General features: G+C 43.5%; 1 protein-coding gene across 9 annotated transcripts in view; it reads left to right on the top strand.

Annotated features, from left to right (window-relative positions):
- Positions 1–22,172, top strand: part of PAM (peptidylglycine alpha-amidating monooxygenase) — a 1,234,044-nt gene that overhangs the window by 539,403 nt on the left and 672,469 nt on the right. For all 9 annotated transcript variants that reach the window (XM_085632559.1, XM_085632564.1, XM_085632562.1 and 6 more), the window contains one exon: positions 12,966–13,023. In XM_085632559.1, the coding sequence (XP_085488685.1) occupies positions 12,966–13,023 (58 nt within the window). The remainder of the gene's footprint in view (positions 1–12,965; positions 13,024–22,172) is intronic.

Genomic DNA, 22,172 nt, shown 5'->3' on the forward strand with positions numbered 1-22,172 from the left:
AGGACGTAAGGCAGAAATCCAGGACGTATACTGAATACAGAGAAAATCAACGGTAATAATGTAAAGAATATTGGCGGTGAGATAAACAGCGTGAAAACGGTGAATTAGTAACGGCACAGAGACCGTGTGAGGTGAGCGCTTAACAGTGCAGTAAAGCAAAGCTGGTACCGGAGAATGGGATAACACATTAAGCATATCGTATACAGAACTAGAACGGTAAACGTGCTACACAAGGAAGACAAATGTCCCTGCATTTACAACACACACTTCTGATTGCGCTCCCAACACCTGATCTGGATGATTGGGATATAAACAAATTCCCAAATCCCTTTGTTGAGGCCAACCCAACAGATATGAGCCCTCCTTGGCAAAGTACACTTTAGGTTTCACTAGCATTTGTTGAAACTCCTAATTGTGCTTCAGTGAAACCCACTAATTCAGTGGGCTTGTTACCATAAGCCACCAACCTCAACCCAGGACTCTTGAGTACATGATCTTGAAATGTACTTGCGTGTTCCTCTCCGATAAGAGTATACCTGGCTCCGGAGTCTGCCATCTTTCTCACATCACCACCATCTATTCTGAAAAATGGATTGTCTTCCCCAACCTTATCAATCTGTTGAATTTCTGAAATTACTTCCTGGCATTCCTTATCATTCTCAGCTCCCTCTATCACACTCATGTAGGGTCTATTTTTCCTCACATCCCCATTCTTCCTTTACACATCTTTGCAAAATGTCTTTTGTTTTTGCACCATCTGCATACTTGTCCTAAAGCAGGACACAATTCATCTTTTGCTACATGACCTCTGTAACCACACTTACAGCATGTCACATTTGTCTTATCCTCCATTTTTTTTAAAGCTTATTTCCTCTTCTTTTCTTGGTTTGCGTGTTTCTCTTTGGACTTCCTCAACCTTTTCGTCTGACTTCAATCCTTCATCTGTAATTTATTTCCTTTTTATCAAGTCAATAGCCATTTCAAGAGTGAATCCTTTCGTGTTAAACAGTTTCTTTTGCACTTTCCGGTTATTAACTTTTAAAATCAGTTCATCCCTTAACATTTTTTCTTGGAAGCCCTTGTAGTTACACTTTCCAGCAGGCGATCTCAAACTAGCAACATAACTTTCTACTGATTCACCAGGAAATTGACTCTTTTTAAAATATGTAAACCTCTCTACCACGTCATTTTGTTTTTCTCCAAAATGTGCATCCAATTTCCCTAGTGCAACTTCATATTCATTGTTTACTTCACTTTCTTTGTCTTCCTCTCTCTCAACTTCAGATGATAAAGCATGCAAATGTTTCAACATTCACCTCCCCTCTGCCCCAAACAGTGTTTTAACATGGCTAACTTTCTGGCTGCTGTAAAAATGTTGCCTCTAATAGCCTGGACATAGGCTTCAAAATCCTCCTTCTCGTCTTCCCAGGGTATTGTCAGCTCTCCAGGGCTTTTTTAAAAATAAGTTGACGTTACTAAACCTTCCATATTAATAATAATAACCCAGCATTTTTACAGTGCAAACTAATCACCCCTAAGGGTCTCAAGGCGCTGGGGGCCGTTGGGAAGATTAAGCATGCTATTGCCCAGAGTTACATGATGCTGAGCTAACCTGCTGCCGGCTCTGGGGATCGAATCGTGAGCCCCGTGTTCCGGAGTCAGCCGCCCTGGCCGCCGTGCCACACCTCTTCCACTTCCATAACTAAGACCAACGTTATTACTAACTAAGTTCTCCTTCAAGACCTCTGTTACAATTAGGGGTGGGCGGAATTTGCGAAATCCACTTTCGCAAATTATCGCGAAAATGTTAAAAATTATCACAAACACGCGGAAATATCGCGAAGATGCGGAAGTTTTTTTCCCGCATGTTCGCGATATTTTCTGCATGGTTGCGGCTCGCCAACTTACCCATGTGGTTGCTCGCGGGCGCGGCCATCTTGTTTTCAGTTGTCTCGCGGTGCATGATCGCGAGAAGAAAGAGGTGATCGCGCGACGCATGACGTCACTGCGGGCGCGAACTGTCGCGAGACAGCGCAAATGGCTAAAAACAATACAACATCTCATGGAGAACGCGACCGGATCGGGAAAACTTGTCGGCGAACGCAGGGATTCAGGTAAGGCGATCGCGCGCGTGAATGTATTATTTTACAGCGCGAGCAAGAACCAAATTATCGCTAAGCTGCGGAATGCGGAAATTTTGACATTTTTGCGCTTTCCGCGGAACGCGAAAATGTCAAATTATCGCAATTTCCGCGAACGGAACGAAATTTTAGCCCAGGCTTAGTTACAATGAGATATTGGTAGCAAATGCAAACTGTACTGTGTCGTTTCTTAATTGTCTGCTTTGGTAATGCAGAACAAACTAGTTTCTTTGTCCTTATGTTTTAGTGCCAAGTAGGCATTTTTATCTGACATGCAGTATTGCACTCTAGTGTGCATGTCACTGAAATTGTGCTGAAGAGTAGAGTAACACACAATATTACTTCCCAGTGTGTGTGTCACTAAGTGACTACATTCTTGAATACAGCACTCACTGAATGTTCTGTTGACTGTACAGTGTAAACCAGCTTTTCTTTTAAAGGCTTCACCGGGCAACAATAAAAAATCAACCCCAACGAGCGATGATCACTCCTGGCAGCTGAGACATGCCCCTCACAACAGTTGCAAATGCTGCCGTAATAATGCTGCCTTGATGCTCAGCACTCTCCTCGTGGCCCAATGAAAATTCCTTGTAGCGGAGACACACTCCTGGCAACAGTGCCAATTCCGTAATACTGCTGCTTTGACTTGCGGTGAGGTCTACTCATGACCACCCATGTGACATTGCTAGGCTACCTCCAAGTGACGCTTCAGCCTAGACGCAAGGTGAGCTTTCCTTGTGACACTGCATTACATTGTGAGCCCACTTCCTCACTACTTTACGGCGCGTGATACCAGCACTCAAAAACCATACATTTCCTCAAAATATACAAAAGTCTTACTGACAGGCGTTCAACACGGTGACACTTTGATGCTTGGTGATTTGCTGGTAGTGCCTTTGACACAAATAGAATGAGTAGTTAAACTAAGACATAGGAATGAGGGCCACCAAAAGGCAGGTAAGAGAGAAATATTGGTGGTATGGTTTGGATCAGGAAGTAGAAAGGAACATTAGAGAATGTGTGTTATGTTCCTGGAGTGACAAGTCACAGAAAACCGTGAGTTATCCTTCAGATGAGTGTGATAAATCAGATGGTCCCTGGAAAAAAATAGGTATTGCTGTTACTGGTCCATTGCATGTCATGAGAAGCTGCCCCAAATATGCCATTGTAGCACATGAATATTTTTCAAGATGGCCTGTAGTGAAATTTACTGGAGAGGTCACTTAAGAGACCATAATCTGAGCGCTGTTCATGAGAGAAGGGGTGCAAGAGATCATGGTATCAGATAATGGTGTCCAATTTGTTTCACAGCACATTAACGATATTCTCAAGGAGCAAGGGATAGAACACATTCAATCATCTGTGTACTATCCTCAAAGCAATGGTCTGGTAGAGAGGTAGAATAGGACATTGAAGGAGGGCTTACAGTTGGCGTTGGCTGGAAGGGAGGATTGGAGAGTGGCAACGAGGAAGCTTTTGTGGTCTTATTGTACTACGCCCCATTGTGAGACAGGGAAATCTCTTTTCGAAGTGATGAGAGGACGCTCAGCCAGGGCACTGTTGTCCAAAGAAGTGGAGTGAGGCAAGGTTGCTTTGGGAAGTGAAACCATAAAGAAAGGTGATTATGAGATTGGTGTTTGGGTCTGTGTGCAGAAGGGGCACATAGTTAGAAAAGGAGAATCTAAATACTCTGACCTTCTCCAGGTGAGGAAGCTGAATAAATGCACACTTCTGCTGAGTGATGGAAACGTATGGAATCAGAAAAAGGTTGAGAGCTCCATTGAGGGAGGAACAGAAAGACCAGCGTAAACTGGGTGATGAATCCAAGAGAGAGGTGGGTGATAAAAATAAGTCCAGAGTTCTGAGGAATCTCTTTGAAACCAAAGCTCTGAGTAGGTTTGATGGATTTCTGATGTACTTTGTGATGATTAATGGTGTGCTTTGCTTATTTTGTGATAGCTTAATTTTTACATTTTAGCTTATATTTTGTACCTTATGTATTGCTTGCCATTGCATTGAGTTTTGTTTTGCAAAGTTGTCACAGTTTGTCTTATTTTATATATGTTGTAACAGATGGAGTTTTTTTTAATTATTGTTATTTACCGTTATTGCCATTTGTGATTGTTAAAGGAGGGAGATGTATTGTGTTCTTGTCTTAACATTAAAACAGAAGGTTGAGGACGGGTTCTAGAGCATGGCTGTGCCCAGGCTCTAGAACATCGACATTGTGAGGCAGGTGGCTGTTAGTCTCCCTCCCTGACAGATGTATTAAACTCACCTTCCATCTTCTAATTGCCTTGGCCTTGATTCTTTTCACCAAGTTACACCAAGCTTAGCAAAAAGTTAGACCTTTACTCAGAAAGTCGGCTTTTTACTGTTTAATGTAAATCCGTTCAGTGTATGAGAAATTAGCTTTCATAAAGGTGCTCAAGGTTGGCCTGAAGGGGTTAACACAGGTAAAGAGGTGATGTGAATGATTGGCATGAACATGGAGAATACATTGTGGCATGACTCGGGGGCTCAATACCCCCTGTAGTATTGTGCTGTTTGTGCCAGTATCTCAGTACTGGTAAAAATCCTTTCAAAACGGAGAACGATCTGTCCCATAGACCATTGTTAGACCTGGGGGTCGCTAGTTGGCTGAGGTAGTTACCTTGGGCCAAATAGGGACCCTTGCTTCCACGTCAGGGAAAGGAAGGACAACCTTCTCATATAGCTCCTGCTCACCCCCTCGGAAGCTTGGCACGAGCAGCTAGGCTTATCTCCAAGGCAAATGTGTAAAGTATTTGCAATCACGCTCTCAGTAACCCAATGACGACACCACAAATGGACTCCACACGAGTTTCATAAAAACAAGTATACATTTATATAAAAAGATATACAATGAGACCCGACAATATAAATCCAACATATGCGTATTTGTAATATTCCTCCTGGCCGATTATTAAGCCAGCCAGCCCTTGTAAGTTCTGGCGATATCGTGAGCAATTCTAAATGATCCGATGCAGCCCTAATACAATGCTATGCAGTTCGTAATGCAAGAATCAGGCACTTTGCAATGTAAAAATAATGCAGTTCGTTATGCAACAATCAAGCAGTTCGTAATGCCAAAATAATGCAATGCGTAACGCAACAATCAGGTATTTCGTTATGCAAACTAACGTAATGCGTAATGCAACAATCAGGTAGTTTGTTATGCACAAATAGTGCAATGCGTAATGCAACAATCAGGCAGTTTTTAATTCAGAAATAATGCAATGCGTAATGCAACAATCAGGTAGTTCGTAATGCGGAAATAATTCAATGCGTAATACACTAATCAGGTAGTCCGTAATGCAGAAATAATGCAATGTGTAATACACTCCAGCACCGATCACGGTCTCTCCGTCAACAGATGCCCCTAACACGGGTATTGTGTAAACCAAAGTGCAGCTCCGCACTCCGGCCCCGGTACTGCCACTCCTTGTCAAGTAAGAGCTGCGATACAAGCCGAAGCAGAGGCTCGTGCTGCAAGAATGGGAGAGGCCAAGAGCGTCTCTCTCTGAGCCCGCACCCTGCCCCATGCGGTGACACGTTACCTGGGGGGTGCGACCTCGCTCTCCTCTCCTCGCGACTTGGGCTTCCGATGCAACTTTGTGGATTCCGGGCAGTGGAACTCGGGCCCTCTCTCGACGGGGTTGGTTCGAGGTCCCGCTCTGGCAACGGCAGGCTCGGGCCGGCGGCTCAGCTTCTCTGGAGCTGCCGGTCCGGGCCGCTGGTGATACAAAGATCTCAGGCAGCCACAGGGCACACGCACACAGCGTCGCTGATACTGACTTGAGTTCCGGGTGCACACGATAACAGGGCAATCCTCACGAAGGTCTCAGGCTGCACAAAGCGCACGCACACAGTGTCGCTGAGACTCACCTGAGCTTTGGGTGTGCACGATCACAGGGCAATCCTCACTAAGGTCTCAGGCTGCAAGAAGCACACGCACACAGCGTTGTTCAGACTCACTTGGACTCCGTGTGTGCGCGATAATAGGGTAATCCTCACGGCGGTCTCAGGCTGCACAAAGCACACGCACACAGCGTCCCTGAGACTCACTTGGACTCCAGGTGCACACGATCACAGGACAATCCTCACGAAGGGCTCAGGCTGCAAAAAGCACACGCACACAGCGTGGCTGAGACTCGCTTTGACTCCAGATGCCCACGATCACAGGGCAATTCTTACAAGGGTCTCAGGCTGCAAAAAGCACACACACACAGCGTTGCTGAGACACTCCTGGAAACTTTTGTGTTCCTGAGTTTCCGTAACAGGGAGCCAGCTCACCTCGGGTCCTTGGGGATTAGTTACTTCCGGACACAGCACACAGTAAAGTCCTTTCAAGCAGGGTGACACAGCACACAACAAAGTCCCTTTAGCCTCTCCTTGGTTAAAGCAGCAAACTGCAGGCCAGCCCCAGAACACACAGCAAGGATCAGTCCTTTCCTTCAGTCTCTTCAGCTGGTTCTTCCTTGGCAGAGGTTCTTCTTGACCACGAAGTAGGTTCGATCCTTTTCAGTCTTGATCAATCCATTTCTCCAAAGTTCAGCGGCTTCAGCTCTCATAGTTATACCCCTAAATGTCTTTGAAGCCTTTGTGCTCAGGGGGGCACTGCCCCCTGTTCTAACCAGTTCTGTGTGCCTCCCTGCCAGTGACACCTTCCTTTGATTAGTGGGGGTCTGGATTCTCAATTACCCAGCAGGAGATGGGTCCATTGTTTTATGGCAGCAACCCAGGCTTCTTCACCTCTAGGGGTTACTCCTCCCCCCTACACTCCAGATGCAGGTCAGCCTGTTTCTGTCTCACCTCCTCGCCCTGGGTCAAGACATTCCCCAGATCCTATCACTTTCAAATCCAGACAGTCAATCCACAACCAAGCAGAGACACACAGAAATGTTAGAGCACAAAAACCCAGCCACTTCTAAAAGAGTAGTTTCTAAACACACAATGCAAAAACCACTTTCATAAAAAGATGTGTTATTACATTGTGAGTCCAGGCACACTAAACTTCATCTTTCCATATTAAGTCTTTGGGAAGATAGGCTGGAAAACATATTACACAGCCTCCTAATTCTGTCCTATGGGCAAGATGGCCTTTCAACAGTGAAAAACGAAATGGAGACTATTTCACTGTCAGGACATGGTACACACCTCAGTAAATGTCCTACCTTTCACATGCACTGATGTGCATAGAAAGGGAAGGGTAAGGCCTGGCAAGTGGGTAAACTTGTCAGGACTACATGGCAGTTTAACAAACTGCGAGCAGGCACTGCAGTGGCAGGCCTGAGTTCTCTCTTTTAAGGCTACTTGTGTGGGTGGCACAATTAGTGCTGCAGGCCCACTAGTAGCATTTGCATTACCAGCCCTGGCACACATAATGCACTTTAGTAGGGACTCTACTAGTAAGGCAAACATAGCAATCATGGACAACCAATTACCATTACCAGGGAGCACTTGCACTGTGACACTGATCAGCAGTGGCAAAGTGCCCAAAGCATCTAAGTTGGCAACACTATATCAGAAAAAAAAGGTCTAGGAGGAAAGCAAAACGTTTAGGCTACTTTAGCCAAAAAGGGCCAAGTCCAACAGCCATGTGTAGTAGGAGTTGGCCGCATGCAATGAGCTGGGTGCATAGCTAGGGGTTGGACGCCTGTGGGAAGTTGGGCACAGAGCCTGGCCAGAGGTGGTGTCATCCTATTACTATGCCAATACTCCTTAGCTATGTCCTAGAATTACAGGACGTATGCATTGCAGTAAGTAATAATAGAAGTATGTTTTAATGTGTTCTGAGATGAAGTCAGTTTATTTGAAACAGAGAAATCCAAAGTCTTTTTTCAGGGCCATATTGGGTTTGACATCCCTTGTATATTATAATTGGCCCTGGGCCTTGTGAATTATCTGAGCTGGTTAGGACATTCTTGTAGATGTCCATCATAACTTTTGTATTTCAGGCAAAAATGAGAAAGTATATACATACTGGTTTTAAACCGGTTACTAGAAAGACACATCCTTCATGACAGTACTCCTATATGAGAAATAGTCCCAGAGTGGGTCTTATTTACTGCTTTAGATCATCATCAGTCACCAGTACGAAACATATCCGACGGGCAGTGAGGTAAACACATGTGAGGAAGAGTAAATATTGAGGAAAATAAATATGCACCAGTATGTCTATTTTAACCATCAGCTGCATGGTATAATAGTCTTGGAACAAGTTAACTAAATTTGAATAAAGCATGTGCCTCATCACAGAACAAAATACCACTGAAAATGTGGGGCATTACTATCAAAAATATTTTCCACTTTGAGCTGGTCATCAAGGTTCTAAAAATCATAATTAGCTCCTAGAGTATGCAGGTAGGAGTGATGAGAATTATCTTCCTGTACATTCCCCATCCATCTGTGTCATCGTAACATATTATGACAGCAATATTCGTTTTTACTGACATCAGTAAATGTTTTCCCCAGTGTTATAACATTGACTGCTGTAAATGCAGGGCAATTAGCCCATTAGTTAGATTTTCTTCACTGGTGTTAGAGTGTAAATAGAATACTGTTTAGTTCCCACCAAGCAGCAATTTACCTTTTGGGGTATTTCCTGTGTAACAAGACCACAACTCATTTATGAATCTCTTATTTATTCTTTATCTAACATTCTGCTGTTCACCATCTCTGTTAAGCAGTTAGTTTAGTTGACCATGTCCTTCTTAATCTATCTCTTTTCTCATTGTTGTGTTTACTTCAAATTTTCGCTTCCAAAATTGATAGAACATCTTTCTCTTTCTGGATCTCTCTGATTATAAATACATTATCATTGAATGCATTAGGGAGAAAAATGTTCATGCCACTATTTGTTTTGTATTTAGGTGTACTGAATTATTAGCATCTCTCTATTTTTGGTATCTTGAATCTGTTGATTTGCCATCTGGATCTCTTCTATTTTGCTATGTTGTGTCTTTGTCATTCTCAGCTTATTTTGTGCTACCTTTATGTACCTTTTTCCACTCATCTCTGAAGTTACACATTAAAGCTATCTTCTTCGTTGACCATTTAAAAATAAAAGTCTGAAGGATTAATTTGTTGACATGTCTAACCACTTTTTACCCTTGTTGGGCTTTTCATGTTTGTTGTTGCTGATGATGATTTTTTTGCTTGCTATTTATTACAATTTGTACTTTGCTGTAGCAAATAGATTCCCACCTTTTAGTCCACCAATATATTTTGTCTGACTGCCAGTTTTTTTGTAATACTTTTTTTACCATGGGGGGATCTCACTTCCTGAGTCTCACAGTAAATTCACATTAATTGGACTGAGCATGTTAAATTTCACAATCCGCTTTTCAAGATCAGGCCTGTGCTGCACAGCTAGTATGAGGTGCACTGGGTTGGGTACCCATGAACACTTGTACACATGCGTGTGCGCATGCATGCGGGCTATGCGTTCAAGACTGCAATCGATCGCTATCAGGTAATTACACACAGGTAGCCTGGTGCAGAATGGTCTCTGGAAGTAGTGGTACTATCCTGTGGTAGACCTTATAATATTAGTGGGCATCAATTAATAGATCAGTAGGATTTATTAGAAAGGAAGTAGTGCTTTCACTGTGTTATACATACAGGCAAAATCTGCCCTAAAGTGCAGTTTTGCTCTACTTAGGCCTACACAGTCCAGCAAGGTTTCAACCTGTGTTAAAGCATGCACTCTGAGTTTGATTTGGCAGTTCCCAAAACACTAAATTCACATCTTAAGGGACATCAGGAATTGTCATATTTCCCTGGCACAGCTCTTAATCAAATTCCAGGCCTTTGTCCCCACTGCTGGGCCAAGTTAATTACTCCACTCCCCAGTATAGGGAACAAAGGCCTCACCACACAAAAAAAGCAATAAACAGTTGTTGACTCAGTTCCTGGAAAAGGAAGTGGTGGGGAGGAAATTCTGCATCACATAATCAGTTTGTCACACTGCAGGAACAAACGAGGGAGCCTAAACCTCTAATCCCAACACGAGAAGGGCTTGCTGTTGAAGTTTTGGTGTGAAGGGATCTGGCAGTGATATGAGCCAGGGGCGTACCTGAGGCCCGCATAGGTGCTCTTACCATTGAAAACTTGTGTTTCCCTGATGGATTGCCCCAGAATGCTGTGGAGGACAATTGGTAAAGTGATTGCGGGTTGATGTGGCATCCAAGGATTGGCCAGGCCTCGTGTCAAAAACTTCACCCCCCTCTTAAAATCCCCTGAGCAAAGGAGAGACAGAGAAGATCCTAGACCTGGGAAGTGACGACAGCTGAGAAGATGCCCAGCTGGAAGGAGAAGTCACTCAATGTCTTGCAAGGTGGGACTAAGGACTTTAACTCCAGCTTATCCCTAGGACTAGTATGGGTCTCTGCAGGCCAGTGACGCTGGTCCCTTTATGCCTCCTAAGACCAGTTGAGCGAAAGACTTGTACTCCACTGCTTCCCGACAGAGGCAGTGCAAGACAGCCAGGAGTCCCTGGGGCCTGGGAAGTGCGGAAAGAAGAGTATTCTGCTGGCTAGTAATGAAAGGACTGGGCAAAAAGCCTCCACCAGCGGGAGAGTAGCACCAGGAGCCAGGCAGAGGAGAAGGCTGGAGAAAGGATTCAGAAAATACTGTTCCTTTCAAAATGCATCCCTTTAGAGGCCAGGAGGCTTGTTGAAAAGGCTTTTGGTAGCTAGGCTTGGCCACAAAGAGCAAAACGAGTCAAAGATAGAACCTACCCTATGGAGCTGGTGATATGGCCACTTGAAGATAGGCCTTGCTTTAAATTGCAAACAAAGTAAAATGGGTGCATAGTGCTGAACCAAGATGCCCTCAGTTTCTCCTGTCAAGGGCCAAGCCCCTGGAGAATGATGCAACAATTTTTCAATTACTAATTCATTTGCTCAGAAAAGGGGTATGCATGGGCCCTGTGACTCCATCCCTTGGTGCCTGGGGCGGTTAATATTGAACCAGGGAACCCCATCCCCTCGTGACTAAAAACTGATGCAGGGAGGGCTCCTGGGGCAGGCCAAAGCCCCTGCATCATGACTGGTGCCATCTCTGCCCCCCTATGCCTGTGTCTGGAGGAGGGCGGGTACACAAGTCATTGGTTTCCCACCCATGTAGAGCGCAGGCATTAGAAGAAACCAGCTTTATCGTTTGGCGAGGTTGCAAAAATGGACAGGAAACAGCCGACATTAATTTGCCTAATTCCTTTCTTGTGATGCCTCAAGGAGGGGCAGGGGCATGACCAAGCAGGAGTATTTAATTTCTGCAGGCGTGCAGCTGCTCTCTTTGTAGGGTTATTGTGAGAGATAACCCAAAAGCTCCTGGGGCCCAGTGAACAGCACTCCAGGCGACGTTTGCTTACATTTAAAGCTCTCTAAGCTGGAGCTGTATGCTCTTCACTTTGTGAGTGAGGAGGAACCATGGTGGATGGACCTGTGGCTGCATCATGTGGCCTGAAGAGTGTAAAAGAAAGATTCTGACTTATTGTTAATGGTTGTTTTAAATTGCAATGCTTTCTGAACACTGCAATGCCTATACTTCTAATAATTGCATTTGAGTATGAATATTGTTCCAATTAGTTTTATTGGTGATATCATGATAGGTGGCTGTTTTACTAATGTGGTGATCCCTTGACAAAGCAAGTAGGCCTGCCTTCTTTAATATATTAATGTGGCACCCTGACAAAGTAGGCCTGTCTTGTAAATATTGATGTGGTGGCCCCTTGACAAACCCTATAGGCCTGCCTTATATATTGATGTGGTCACCCTCTTGATAAAGCCTGTAGGCCTGCCTTCTAAAAACAAAAAAGAGGCCCTCTTATATTTTGATGCTGTATCTGATATATTTGGGAGAGTATTGTGCTTATGGGGTTTAGCACCCACTAGGGATGTAATATGACTTGAGGATGCCACCAAAGTTCTTTCAATTTACCAGATGTATGTATTTGTGATTTCATACATAGTGTTTAGTAGTATATGTAATAAAAGTAATTTTCCTTTTTAAAAGAAAGTACACTGAAGGGACAATAATTTATTGAACGTTGTTGTGTGCCAGCAAATTGGAATTGGTGGCCCACGCTGCCTTGGACTGCTCTACTTCGCTACCCTGAGAGAGTCAAGTGTTACAACGGTATGCTTGGTTCCCAGCAAAAGACAATTGTAGACATTACATATACAGGATTCATATTATTTTTAACTTAAAACTCATTTTTTTTACAAGTACTTTAGATGAAAGTGCTGTTATATAGTCAAATTAATAATGGTTTGGCACATTTCTGGTAAGGGGTCCAACTTGTTTAGAGGTTGTATTTTGCCACAACTTGTGTGCAACCTGAGGGAGTAATGATTCCTGGTGATTCAAATTCAACCGTTTGAGCTTGTTGATCTTGTGAGATTGACTAACATCAAGGTTAATACTTTTGCAAAGCAAAATATGCCTTCAGTTTTCTGAGGGTCATGTGTGGGTGTGATAAGCAGCAATACATGTCCAGTTACAGTGTTTCTGTATAGCAACACACATTGCCAGACCCTGCTTCATAGTTTAAATAAAAGAATGTTTGAAAGCTTCATGAAAGTTGGTTATACTTTGTGGAGAATTCATGAGGACAAATAACTGCATTACATTACATAGTTTTAAAATGTTGGTATTGCACAGATTTTGTTTGTTGTCACAGAAGAAAGAATGCGTACATCCTTTATCTCTCATTTCTATGAAAGAAAGGCAAATATTGATGTACCAAATAAAATTGAGATCTCTTTAAAATATCTATCTCTATTTTTTTGTGTCTTCCAGTCTGATACATACTTCTGCATGTCGTATCGACTGCCGGTGGATGATGAAGCCTATGTGGGTGAGTGTCGTTGAGCCCAACGCTAACCTCGCGGTTTCAGCAGGTGGCAACAGTTTTCTTCTGTCCATTATGTGCTTAATCCGTAACTATCAGACTTTCTGAAATTCATTTATCATGCCTAATGCAGAAACAAACTAGCGGAAGCCACTTAGAGTCAAAGTAACAAACTGCATTTGGGGGAACAGTGAGTAATCGGAGTTAGAGAGCATCATGCAGATGCCTATGGCAACCAGGACCGCACAGCCCCATTTGTAAGATATTGGCTTTCTGTCAGAGGGTGGACACTTAATTCCCCTCCAGTGAGCAGCCTGTTTATTTACCTGCTGGTGCAGGTTGTAAATCCCTTGCACTTACAGTCAGTAGTCGACAGGGTGAAGGCTTAGCTCTCTACACCTAGCAGAAAGGAAGCCCCAGTTCCGTTTTCCTTTGTGCCCTGAAAGAAGTGACAGGAAGATGACAAGACCTACCGCTCACGCGCATCAGTGTTTAACAAGCGCGGGTAGCTCAGCAGAGGAAGCCGCGTCATCTGCTCACAATGTTCCAACACCGCTGCTTGAAACATGAAACTTAATCTAGAGCAAGGAATGGAAGGGTCGTGAGCGCTCTGTCGTCTGAGAAAAGCACCATTCTTTACATCCTTCCCTACCCCGCCTCCAAGCGCGCTCATCAGGTGTTGACAGTGAAGAGAGCCAGTGCATGAGGACCACAGAACAGGCCTGGTGTGTCTCAGGTGTGACATGTCATTCTGGTCTCATTCTGTCAATATAAAGGTGTGGGCAGCATTATGCACAAGGCTAGAGACCGAATGATAACATTTTAGCATTGATGACCATGGCTGTATCATCATCTAACTCTTCCAGTCGGATTGCTTATTTAAAAATGTTCCTAATTAAAAAGGATATACACTAAATCCTTATTTTTGCAATACAATTGCTTACCTTTGTTTTAATCATTAATGATGTGGTCCTGAATGTTAATTGACTATGTTGCATGTCTTTTGTTTGTCCAGTGAAAGGTACCCCAACCTGTGACAATATCGAACAAATAGCCTTGATCCCCATGCAAGAACAGTTAAGAAACCGTCCATTGGCACAACTGAAAAAGAGCTTTGTTTCCTAATCAGGAACCTTACTCAGAGAGGGTTGCAACAGTTGCTTCAGCGTGGCTATGAGGCAAGTCATCCAAGAAGCTTCAGCGGCAAAGGTGATGAGATCGCTCTGTTTGCCAGGACAGTACCGTTGTTTTACATGAGTCCCATGGTCCGAAAACTTTACAGCAAATTAAATACCTATCCCAGTTTTAGAGAGCAGGCCACTCACTCTTCTATAGGCCGTCTCTCTTGTTGCTCTTTCTCATTAGGTCATAGTGTGAGGAAGGGAGTTCGTCAAGCCTTAAACAGAGATATTACCTTATCACAGCTATATTGATTTTGAATCAAAAGCCCTTAATGATTTATCGTTTCTTCCATGCGAAAGTAAATGTCAATGATTAATATTACATATTTATCTATTTCTCTCCTCTACCTTCCCATCGTCTTTCAATAAATGCATTTTGACAGATTTCCCCCTGACTGTTGAAATGCCCCCTTCTGCCCCTACCCTAGTTAAGTAATCTTTGACTTCCATCTTGGGTGGCCTTTCGCACTCCTGCTACAAAAAGTCAGTTGGAGCAGCAAAAGCCTTCACGTAGCCATGAGAGAACCCAAGGCCCTGCTCCATGACTCCTCTTAGTTTTAACTTACAAAACGTTTTATTTACAGGATTTTTGATAAAGGATTTATGTCCCATAATACATACTAAAAAAGAGCAAGTGATGTGGAACAATTTGAGATCTCTCATCTATTTCTTCACCTACTGCAAATGTCAGAGCTCTCGAGTTGTTGGGAGACATATATTATGGTGGCCAATCACCAACTTACAAAGTAAAATATGGGACTGGCCTCTCAGTTGAGCCTGTTATTAGATGACGTGAAATCTATGACACGCCCTAAAGCAACCTAGTGTACACTCCTGCTCTTTTGTTGAAGGGTGCTGTCGTTGAAGTCCATTTTCTGTGTCAAAAGTTAATGCCAGCATGTAGTCCTACTTCTTTGTCCATGGCCTGTGGTTTTAAAATATTGTTACCAAACAGCAATTATCTTACTTCATCCTTATTCATGGCGCAATATGTAGAGCTCTTAAGGTTGCTTTCTGGCGGACGTTGGCTTAGAGGCAACCTTGATGTGACAGAGCGGGGGTCTACTCCAGCTGACGCAGTTGGCGGAAGGTTGAGACCTCACGTTCTGTGGTCCTCGGTCCTAAACGATTTCAGCATGAAGACCCAAGGCTGAAAGGTTCCCAACTGTGCAACCACTGTGACTCCGATTGTTGAAAAGCCATCTGGCGGGGCTTATTTCAGTTCTGTTGAATGAAAATATAGTCTCAGTAATAGTGAATAAAGCAAGTTGTCTTCGTAAAAGAAGCCCGACTAAGGCTGTCCACAATATTCTTTCCAACAAAGTGTCTATGTATGTGATATTTACGTCACACAAACCTCTCCGAAAGGCAGCAGAGCGCTGTACAGGGTGCTGCTTGCATCCAAACCAGACACAGATAGCCTTGATGCATTTATATTGTAACTCGAATAAGTGCACTTTCTATTTTGCAGATTGCATTGTAAAAACTACAGTATAAAGATTGTGTAGTGATTTTACATGTTAAAAATACATCTGTTTGAAGGGGACTATTGGTATTCATTGCATATAAGAGGTCGTGTTTGTTGAAACAACTTCCAAACTGAGACTATATTTGAAAAATTTAGTTGCACATGTAGGATTAGAGAAATAAAAAAACCATTGGCAACGACAATTGGTCTGACTTTAACATACTTATGCATGACAACACAGCATTACACAAACGTGCACAAACTGTGCAGTGTCTGCAGCCTGCAGCATTGTAAGCCTGATGTACAAGAACAGGGCAAAGTAAAAGGCAGGTTGTACAGAGACACAGCCTGTGTCATTCCCTACGTGACTGTGTTCATGCATTAAAGCCAGATTGGGATCTAATTGTCAAACAATTAACTGATTTGCCAACAGATGGTGTAGCATATCTTGTTTGAATGTTGAAGTGGAGCCATTTAGTACCTCAATTCCCCATGAGGCCTAACATCCCACCCTAATAGGCACCCCTGTCAAAAAGGTATTTTTATATACTTTGTATACACAGTTTCTTACTAAGGAGAAAAGGTCATGTTCCTCCCTAAAATACATAATTTTATTAGAGCTACAAGTGCAAGAATATTGACATTTGAGTATCACAATTGTCAAAAGTAAACTTAGGTACTTTGTTTATAGGTTGATTCTGCAAAATGCATTAATTAAAAATTACTAGTGCCCAGGAAAGGAGCGTTCCCAGGGGGTGTATGTTAAATATATTTATAACCTATTTGAGACGTTTCTAGAGTAGGGTCACATAGGCCTGAGGTTTTTTTCTTCTAACAAGCAGGAGTGGTGGTTACATCATAAGAAACATGGCAACTTTACAAAAAGTGGCCTTCAAATATTTTGATGGGAAAGAGGTTCTTATGAACTCAGCAGTTTTCCAAAATTCATGTTTCAGGTGTCAATATTCAAGTTATTTGTCAGTGCGAGGCGAGGGTCTCAGTTAATAGACTTTCAAAGATGGCTATGACAATAAATACATCCCAAAGGGATGTCTTGCTTCATCATAGGGCTATTGCACCTTTTGGACTGGCACTGCAATGCCCAACGGGTCCCCCGAAGGGTCACAATAGTGAGTGAATCTTCCTGATGAAGTGCCACGGATCCTCCTAACCACTAGGGATGCGAAACATGTTGACTGACTAGAGTTGGACCCAGAAGAGGGAACTCACATCAGACTACCAAGGTACTTTATGACCCCATTGGTAGCAGTTACCTATAAAGGTTTTTAATCTGACAGGGCGGTCCAGTTATTAAAAGTAGTTGGTGGCCTCCCTGACCAGTTTTAACCTACATAATCACACATGACATACAACTCCACCTGGACTCTAACTTGCATTTATCATACAGCATACGAATAAAAGATCTCCGCCTAAGTAACCCTTCGGGGGACCCGTTGGGCATTGCAGCACCGGCCCAACGAGGAGCAATAGCCCTATGATGAAGCATGATATCCCTTTGGGATGTGTGAGGGCAACATGAAACAGTCCTGCTGACTGCCACCATGCATTTTCCCGAGTCCTGCACAACCAGTCGATATCTCCTCTTTTTCTTTAGGAACAGCAGCCCTAATTTTTGTTTTTGACATTAACCAAGGCGCACGGGCACTGGACCTCTCATACAGCTCCTAGTCCCCCACCTCCTATCTAAAGGAAATCCTTTGATACGTATGACAATTAAAACACAGGGAGATGATGCACATGATGGAGTGCTGAAACTTCAGACACTCACCCCCAGTCACAGATCTGGGTTGAATCCATCATCGTTCTTTAGCTCACTTCGCCACCCCAGTTCAGACTCTGCAATATGCAAATCAGTCTTGACCCTGTGCCTCATGGGAACAGTCCAGCCCAAACTGCCAAGCCATGTCTTCCCTGGACCGGAAACAAGCATCCTGGGACCGGTTTCGAGCTAATAGCCCTCATCAGCCAGGCTAGCTTGAATCCACTGGCAAAGTGAGCAAGGGACCCACGTCTGAGCATACCCTGCCAACTTAGAGCGAACAAAACAAACACAAGGAGATGATGTACGGAGCGCTGAAACGTTTCAGACACTCACCCCCAGTCACAGATCTGGGTTTAATCCATCACCGTTCTTTAGCTCACTTCGCCACCCCAGTTCAGACTCAGCTATATGCAAATCAGTCTTGACCCTGTGCCCAGGGCCGGCTTTAGCACTGGTGGCGCCCGATGCGATATTTATTTTTGGTGCCCCCACACCCCGTGACTGCCTCCTCAGATTCTCTTTCGCAACCTCTGGGCAAAAGTGCCCCTCATCTCTTTAATCACAAGTTATTGCTAAACTCAGCACCCCCCCCCCCCCATGATGCCAGCGCCCCCTCCCCAGGTCAGCGCCTAGTGCGATCGCACCAGTCACACTGCCCTAAAGCTGGCTCTGCCTGTGCCTCATGGGAACAGTCCAGCCCGAATTGCCAAGCCATGTCTTCCGTGGACCGGAAACAAGCATCCCAGGACCGGTTTCGGGCTAATAGCCCTCATCAGCCAGGCTAGCTTGAATCCAGTGGCAAAGTGAGCAAGGGACCCACGTCTGGGCTTACCCTGCCAACTTAGGGCGAACAAAGCAAACACAAGGAGATGATGAACGGAGCGCTGAAACTTTCAGACACTCACCCCAGTATGACAATGAATACACTGAATTGTTAGCATAATTATAGTTTGTCATACTTGATTGTGAAGAATTATGTAAGGGATTAATACTTGTTAAAAGATCTGCAGATGCACATATATTGAGTAGTCTAATAAATGTATTTGGATACATGGTGGTAGGTCAATTGTGACCCTTTTGAAGGCATAAAACGTGTAATATTATTACAGACTTACAGTGCATTTACCAAGTTTCCCGAAACTATGTCTTGCGTAAATCAGAAAGATTGAAAGAAAGGGTCAGAGATGCACCCTGGGACTTATGAAGATGGTACTCTTTGAGACTTCTAGGCTTGAGATGAGCCTAGAATCTACCTGAATTGTGCTTGTGGAATCTGCATCGCATCTTCTGGCGACTTGACCTGAAGACGTGCATAGGCCGTCACATTAGCATTTGTAAGAAGGTTGAGGAAAGACCACTTAATATGACCAGGCTAGGATTTAATACCTCGTTATTCACTGTTTGCAGCAGCTACATCTATCTTAGACTTGTATTGCTGGAAGAACTGACAGAGTGCACTTTATTGGATGTTGTTCACCAGCACAACAGATTTTGTACTTGTAGCTGATGAAAAATCTGTAGATGGGAAGATAAGAAATACGATGTATTTGATATGTACATAAGTATAACCTTATTTAAATTCCCCCTTAGAGAAGGGTGATCACCTTCCTTTTATGTACATTAAAATTGGTCCGTTACCTTTTCTAGATGCTCTTATTTGGCACAATGAAGGGTAAAAGGCTTGACTGCTTACGTGGGGGGAAATGTGATGCTCAAGTAGGTATTATTTATTTCAGTGTTGAACACTGAAACACAATTATAAAGAACTGTACAAATCTTTTTCAACACATGTTTACATAGCTAGGTGCATGGTATGGGAGAACACCAACAAGACAAAAGATGAGCTGGAAGTACTGCTGTGCAGTATTGTATTGTAGTTGCATTTACATAGCGCTTCATACCCCTGATGATGTGCCAAAGTGTATTTGCAGGTTGGGCTAACCAGCAAATCGGTGAAAGTGCTTTGAATTGAAGAGTGTGGCACTGTTATGTGCTTTTCAGTGATAGGTTTTGTTAGGGTTGATGTGGACCAAGTTGTCTACTTATCTTTTGTCATTACCCCTACAAGTGAAATTGAAGGGAAAAGGAGTGAGGGATTGGATGCTTAAGTGTTAGAAACTGGTGAAGGATGGTTGAGTATGACTGCCCTGTGGACAACGAGTGACGTTTTTTCTTGTGCGTGTATGATAGAGACTGCTCAAATTGTGCTGCCAGTCATGTAGCTGAACATAGGCAGGTGTTTTGGAAAAAATGTGCGAACACATGCATATCCTCACATGCCTCTCGTTTAACCACTTTGAGTATGAATTCTGCGAAGAGTCCAGTGGCTAAAGATGATGCCCGTGGGTGTGCCTGCTTCCACTGATTATAGTATGTGCTCTCTGTGGCCAAACAGAGGCGCTGCGCATAGGAATGGGAATTATACAGTCAGCCATAGTATGTGCTCTGGGATCTACCCAGGATCTGCAACCTGTCATAGTATATGCTCTGAGGCATCACCCAAGAGCAGCAGAGCGACAACCTATGGTAATGGCCATTTTAGGATGAGGCCTAGTATATCAGGAGGGCTTCTACCCAGGAGCGGGAGAGAGCGATCCACTGGAACATGCATGATATAGCTACCCATTGTATGTGCTCTTAGGGGTCCACATAGAAGCAGCAGAGGAGCAACCCTTATAACCCCATACAACTTTAGTGCTAATAATATTGATAAATGCAAACCATCCAGGTTTAATGGCATTTGTAGCTGTGAAATATCTAATAATGTTTTTAAATCATCAGAAAATGTACTATCCTTGATGTTCATATCCCTTTCTGTGTACATTCAAGCCTTATCCGGATACCATTCTTAAATCGGGTAAATCTCTCGCCTACAGTGAGAGTGGCTTTTATATAAACCTTTATCACCTTCAGTTCTCTGTCTATCCTAAAGTCAGTGTTTGTAACTCACATGTGGGGTGTGTAACTGACTTGATGCAGACTGATGCGATGTACCGCTACAAACAAGCTCTACCACCCTCTTTCACTAACCAATGTCTTAGTAGAAAACCTTCTGTCTTTAGGGAGGGAGTATATTTTGTTTCAGGTATTGTAAGAAACTTCCTATATAGGGTCGCCTTTCTTTTTGAAACATGTGAATTAATGGCCTCCTATCCATTGTTTATGACTCAAGTGCAGATGTAGTTAACAACTGGTTCCTCTCAGCTGCCAATACCTTAGATCTTCCACCGATTCGGAAGGCCCGAACTCGTGGGCCTTCGGCTCCCTGGTTTACCAAGCTCTCACGCTGTAAAAGGAAACTTGTAAAAGAGCAGAGAGAACGTGACGGAGACAGTACAGGTTAGGGGACAAGGAAATTTCTAATGCAACTTTGAGGAAATATTACTGAACGATCAAGTTAGTGAAAGTTTTTTTTTTTTAGATCAAATCCCATCTGCTGCCAACAGGCCACGTCAAATGTTTAAAATTGTCAAGCAGTTTCTAATGCCTCCTTCATGCAGTAGTAGTTTTTCCCCTTCTCAGGAGCCGTGATATAAATTATCTGTGTTTTTCAAGAACATTTCTAAAATCTAGTATAATTTGCCTGTCTCCTGCCTTACAAGGCGATAACTTGTCAAGAGGCATTATGATTGCCCCTAGGCATTGCTCGCTCCTCCAATTTAATTCCGTCTCCTTAGAGGATTCTGAAACTGCTATTTTGGAAATGAAGTCTGTCTTTCCTGCTGACCCTTATCCCTCTGCCGCATTGGGTTTTGCGGTCCAGGTGGTTAATCCAACTATGAATAGGCTTTTGAACATCTCTTTATCAACAGCTACAGTTCCATTAGTCTGGAAATAGGCCAAACCAGTCCGATTTCTTAAAAAAACCCTCTGCGGACCCTTATACACTGTCAAATTTTACACCTATTTCACTTCTTCAAGAGCTATCACAAATGCAAGAGAAACTGATATATAAGAAGCTGTTGGACTATTTTGAGACTAATAAACTACTGCATTTCAGCCAATCCGGATTTTGTCCTAAATATAACACAGAGATGGTACTACTGAAAGTGTCAGAGTACAGTAAACTGGCACTAGATCAAGGACAGAGAGCTGTGTTATTTTTATTTGATCTTTCCGATGTGTTCAGTACTGTATCTCATGTCATCCTATCACAGTTCCCTGCTGATCTAGAGGTCGGGGCTAAGCCCTAGACTGGATTAAATGAATCAGTGTGGTTGAGCCCCCTCTCCTCAGTGGCGAAGCCCCTTTTGGTTAGGGTTGCCTCAGGGCTCCTGACTGAGTCCTACTTTGTTTGACGTCTATCTGGCCCCTTTGACATTCATGGTTGAATCATTTTATTTTAAGGTTGTGACCTACGCTGACGAGAGGGGGTCTGAAGTTGAATGTGGACCTGTTAAGACCTGCCTATAGGCAATCTTTGAATGGCTCCATGATAGTCATCTTATGTGTAACATGGATAAGACTGAGATTTTATTGTTTGGTTCTCTCCCATATGGACTGATTGTTAAGTTCCTATTCTGAGAGAGCCCCGTGTCCATCTCCGCCTTTGACGGTTGTGAAGAAACTAGGTGTGTGTTTTTGGGACAATCAGTTGTCCCTCCAACCGCAGGTTTCTGCAGTGGTGGGCAGATGTTTGGATTGTCGAGAGCCTTAAAAATCTCTTTGCCTTTTTCCATTGAGTTCTCGGAAAACGGTAGTTCATGCTCTTATCACCTCTAGG

Source organism: Triturus cristatus, chromosome 2_1 (genome assembly GCF_964204655.1).
Source record: "Triturus cristatus chromosome 2_1, aTriCri1.1, whole genome shotgun sequence".
Classification (NCBI taxonomy): domain Eukaryota; kingdom Metazoa; phylum Chordata; class Amphibia; order Caudata; family Salamandridae; genus Triturus; species Triturus cristatus.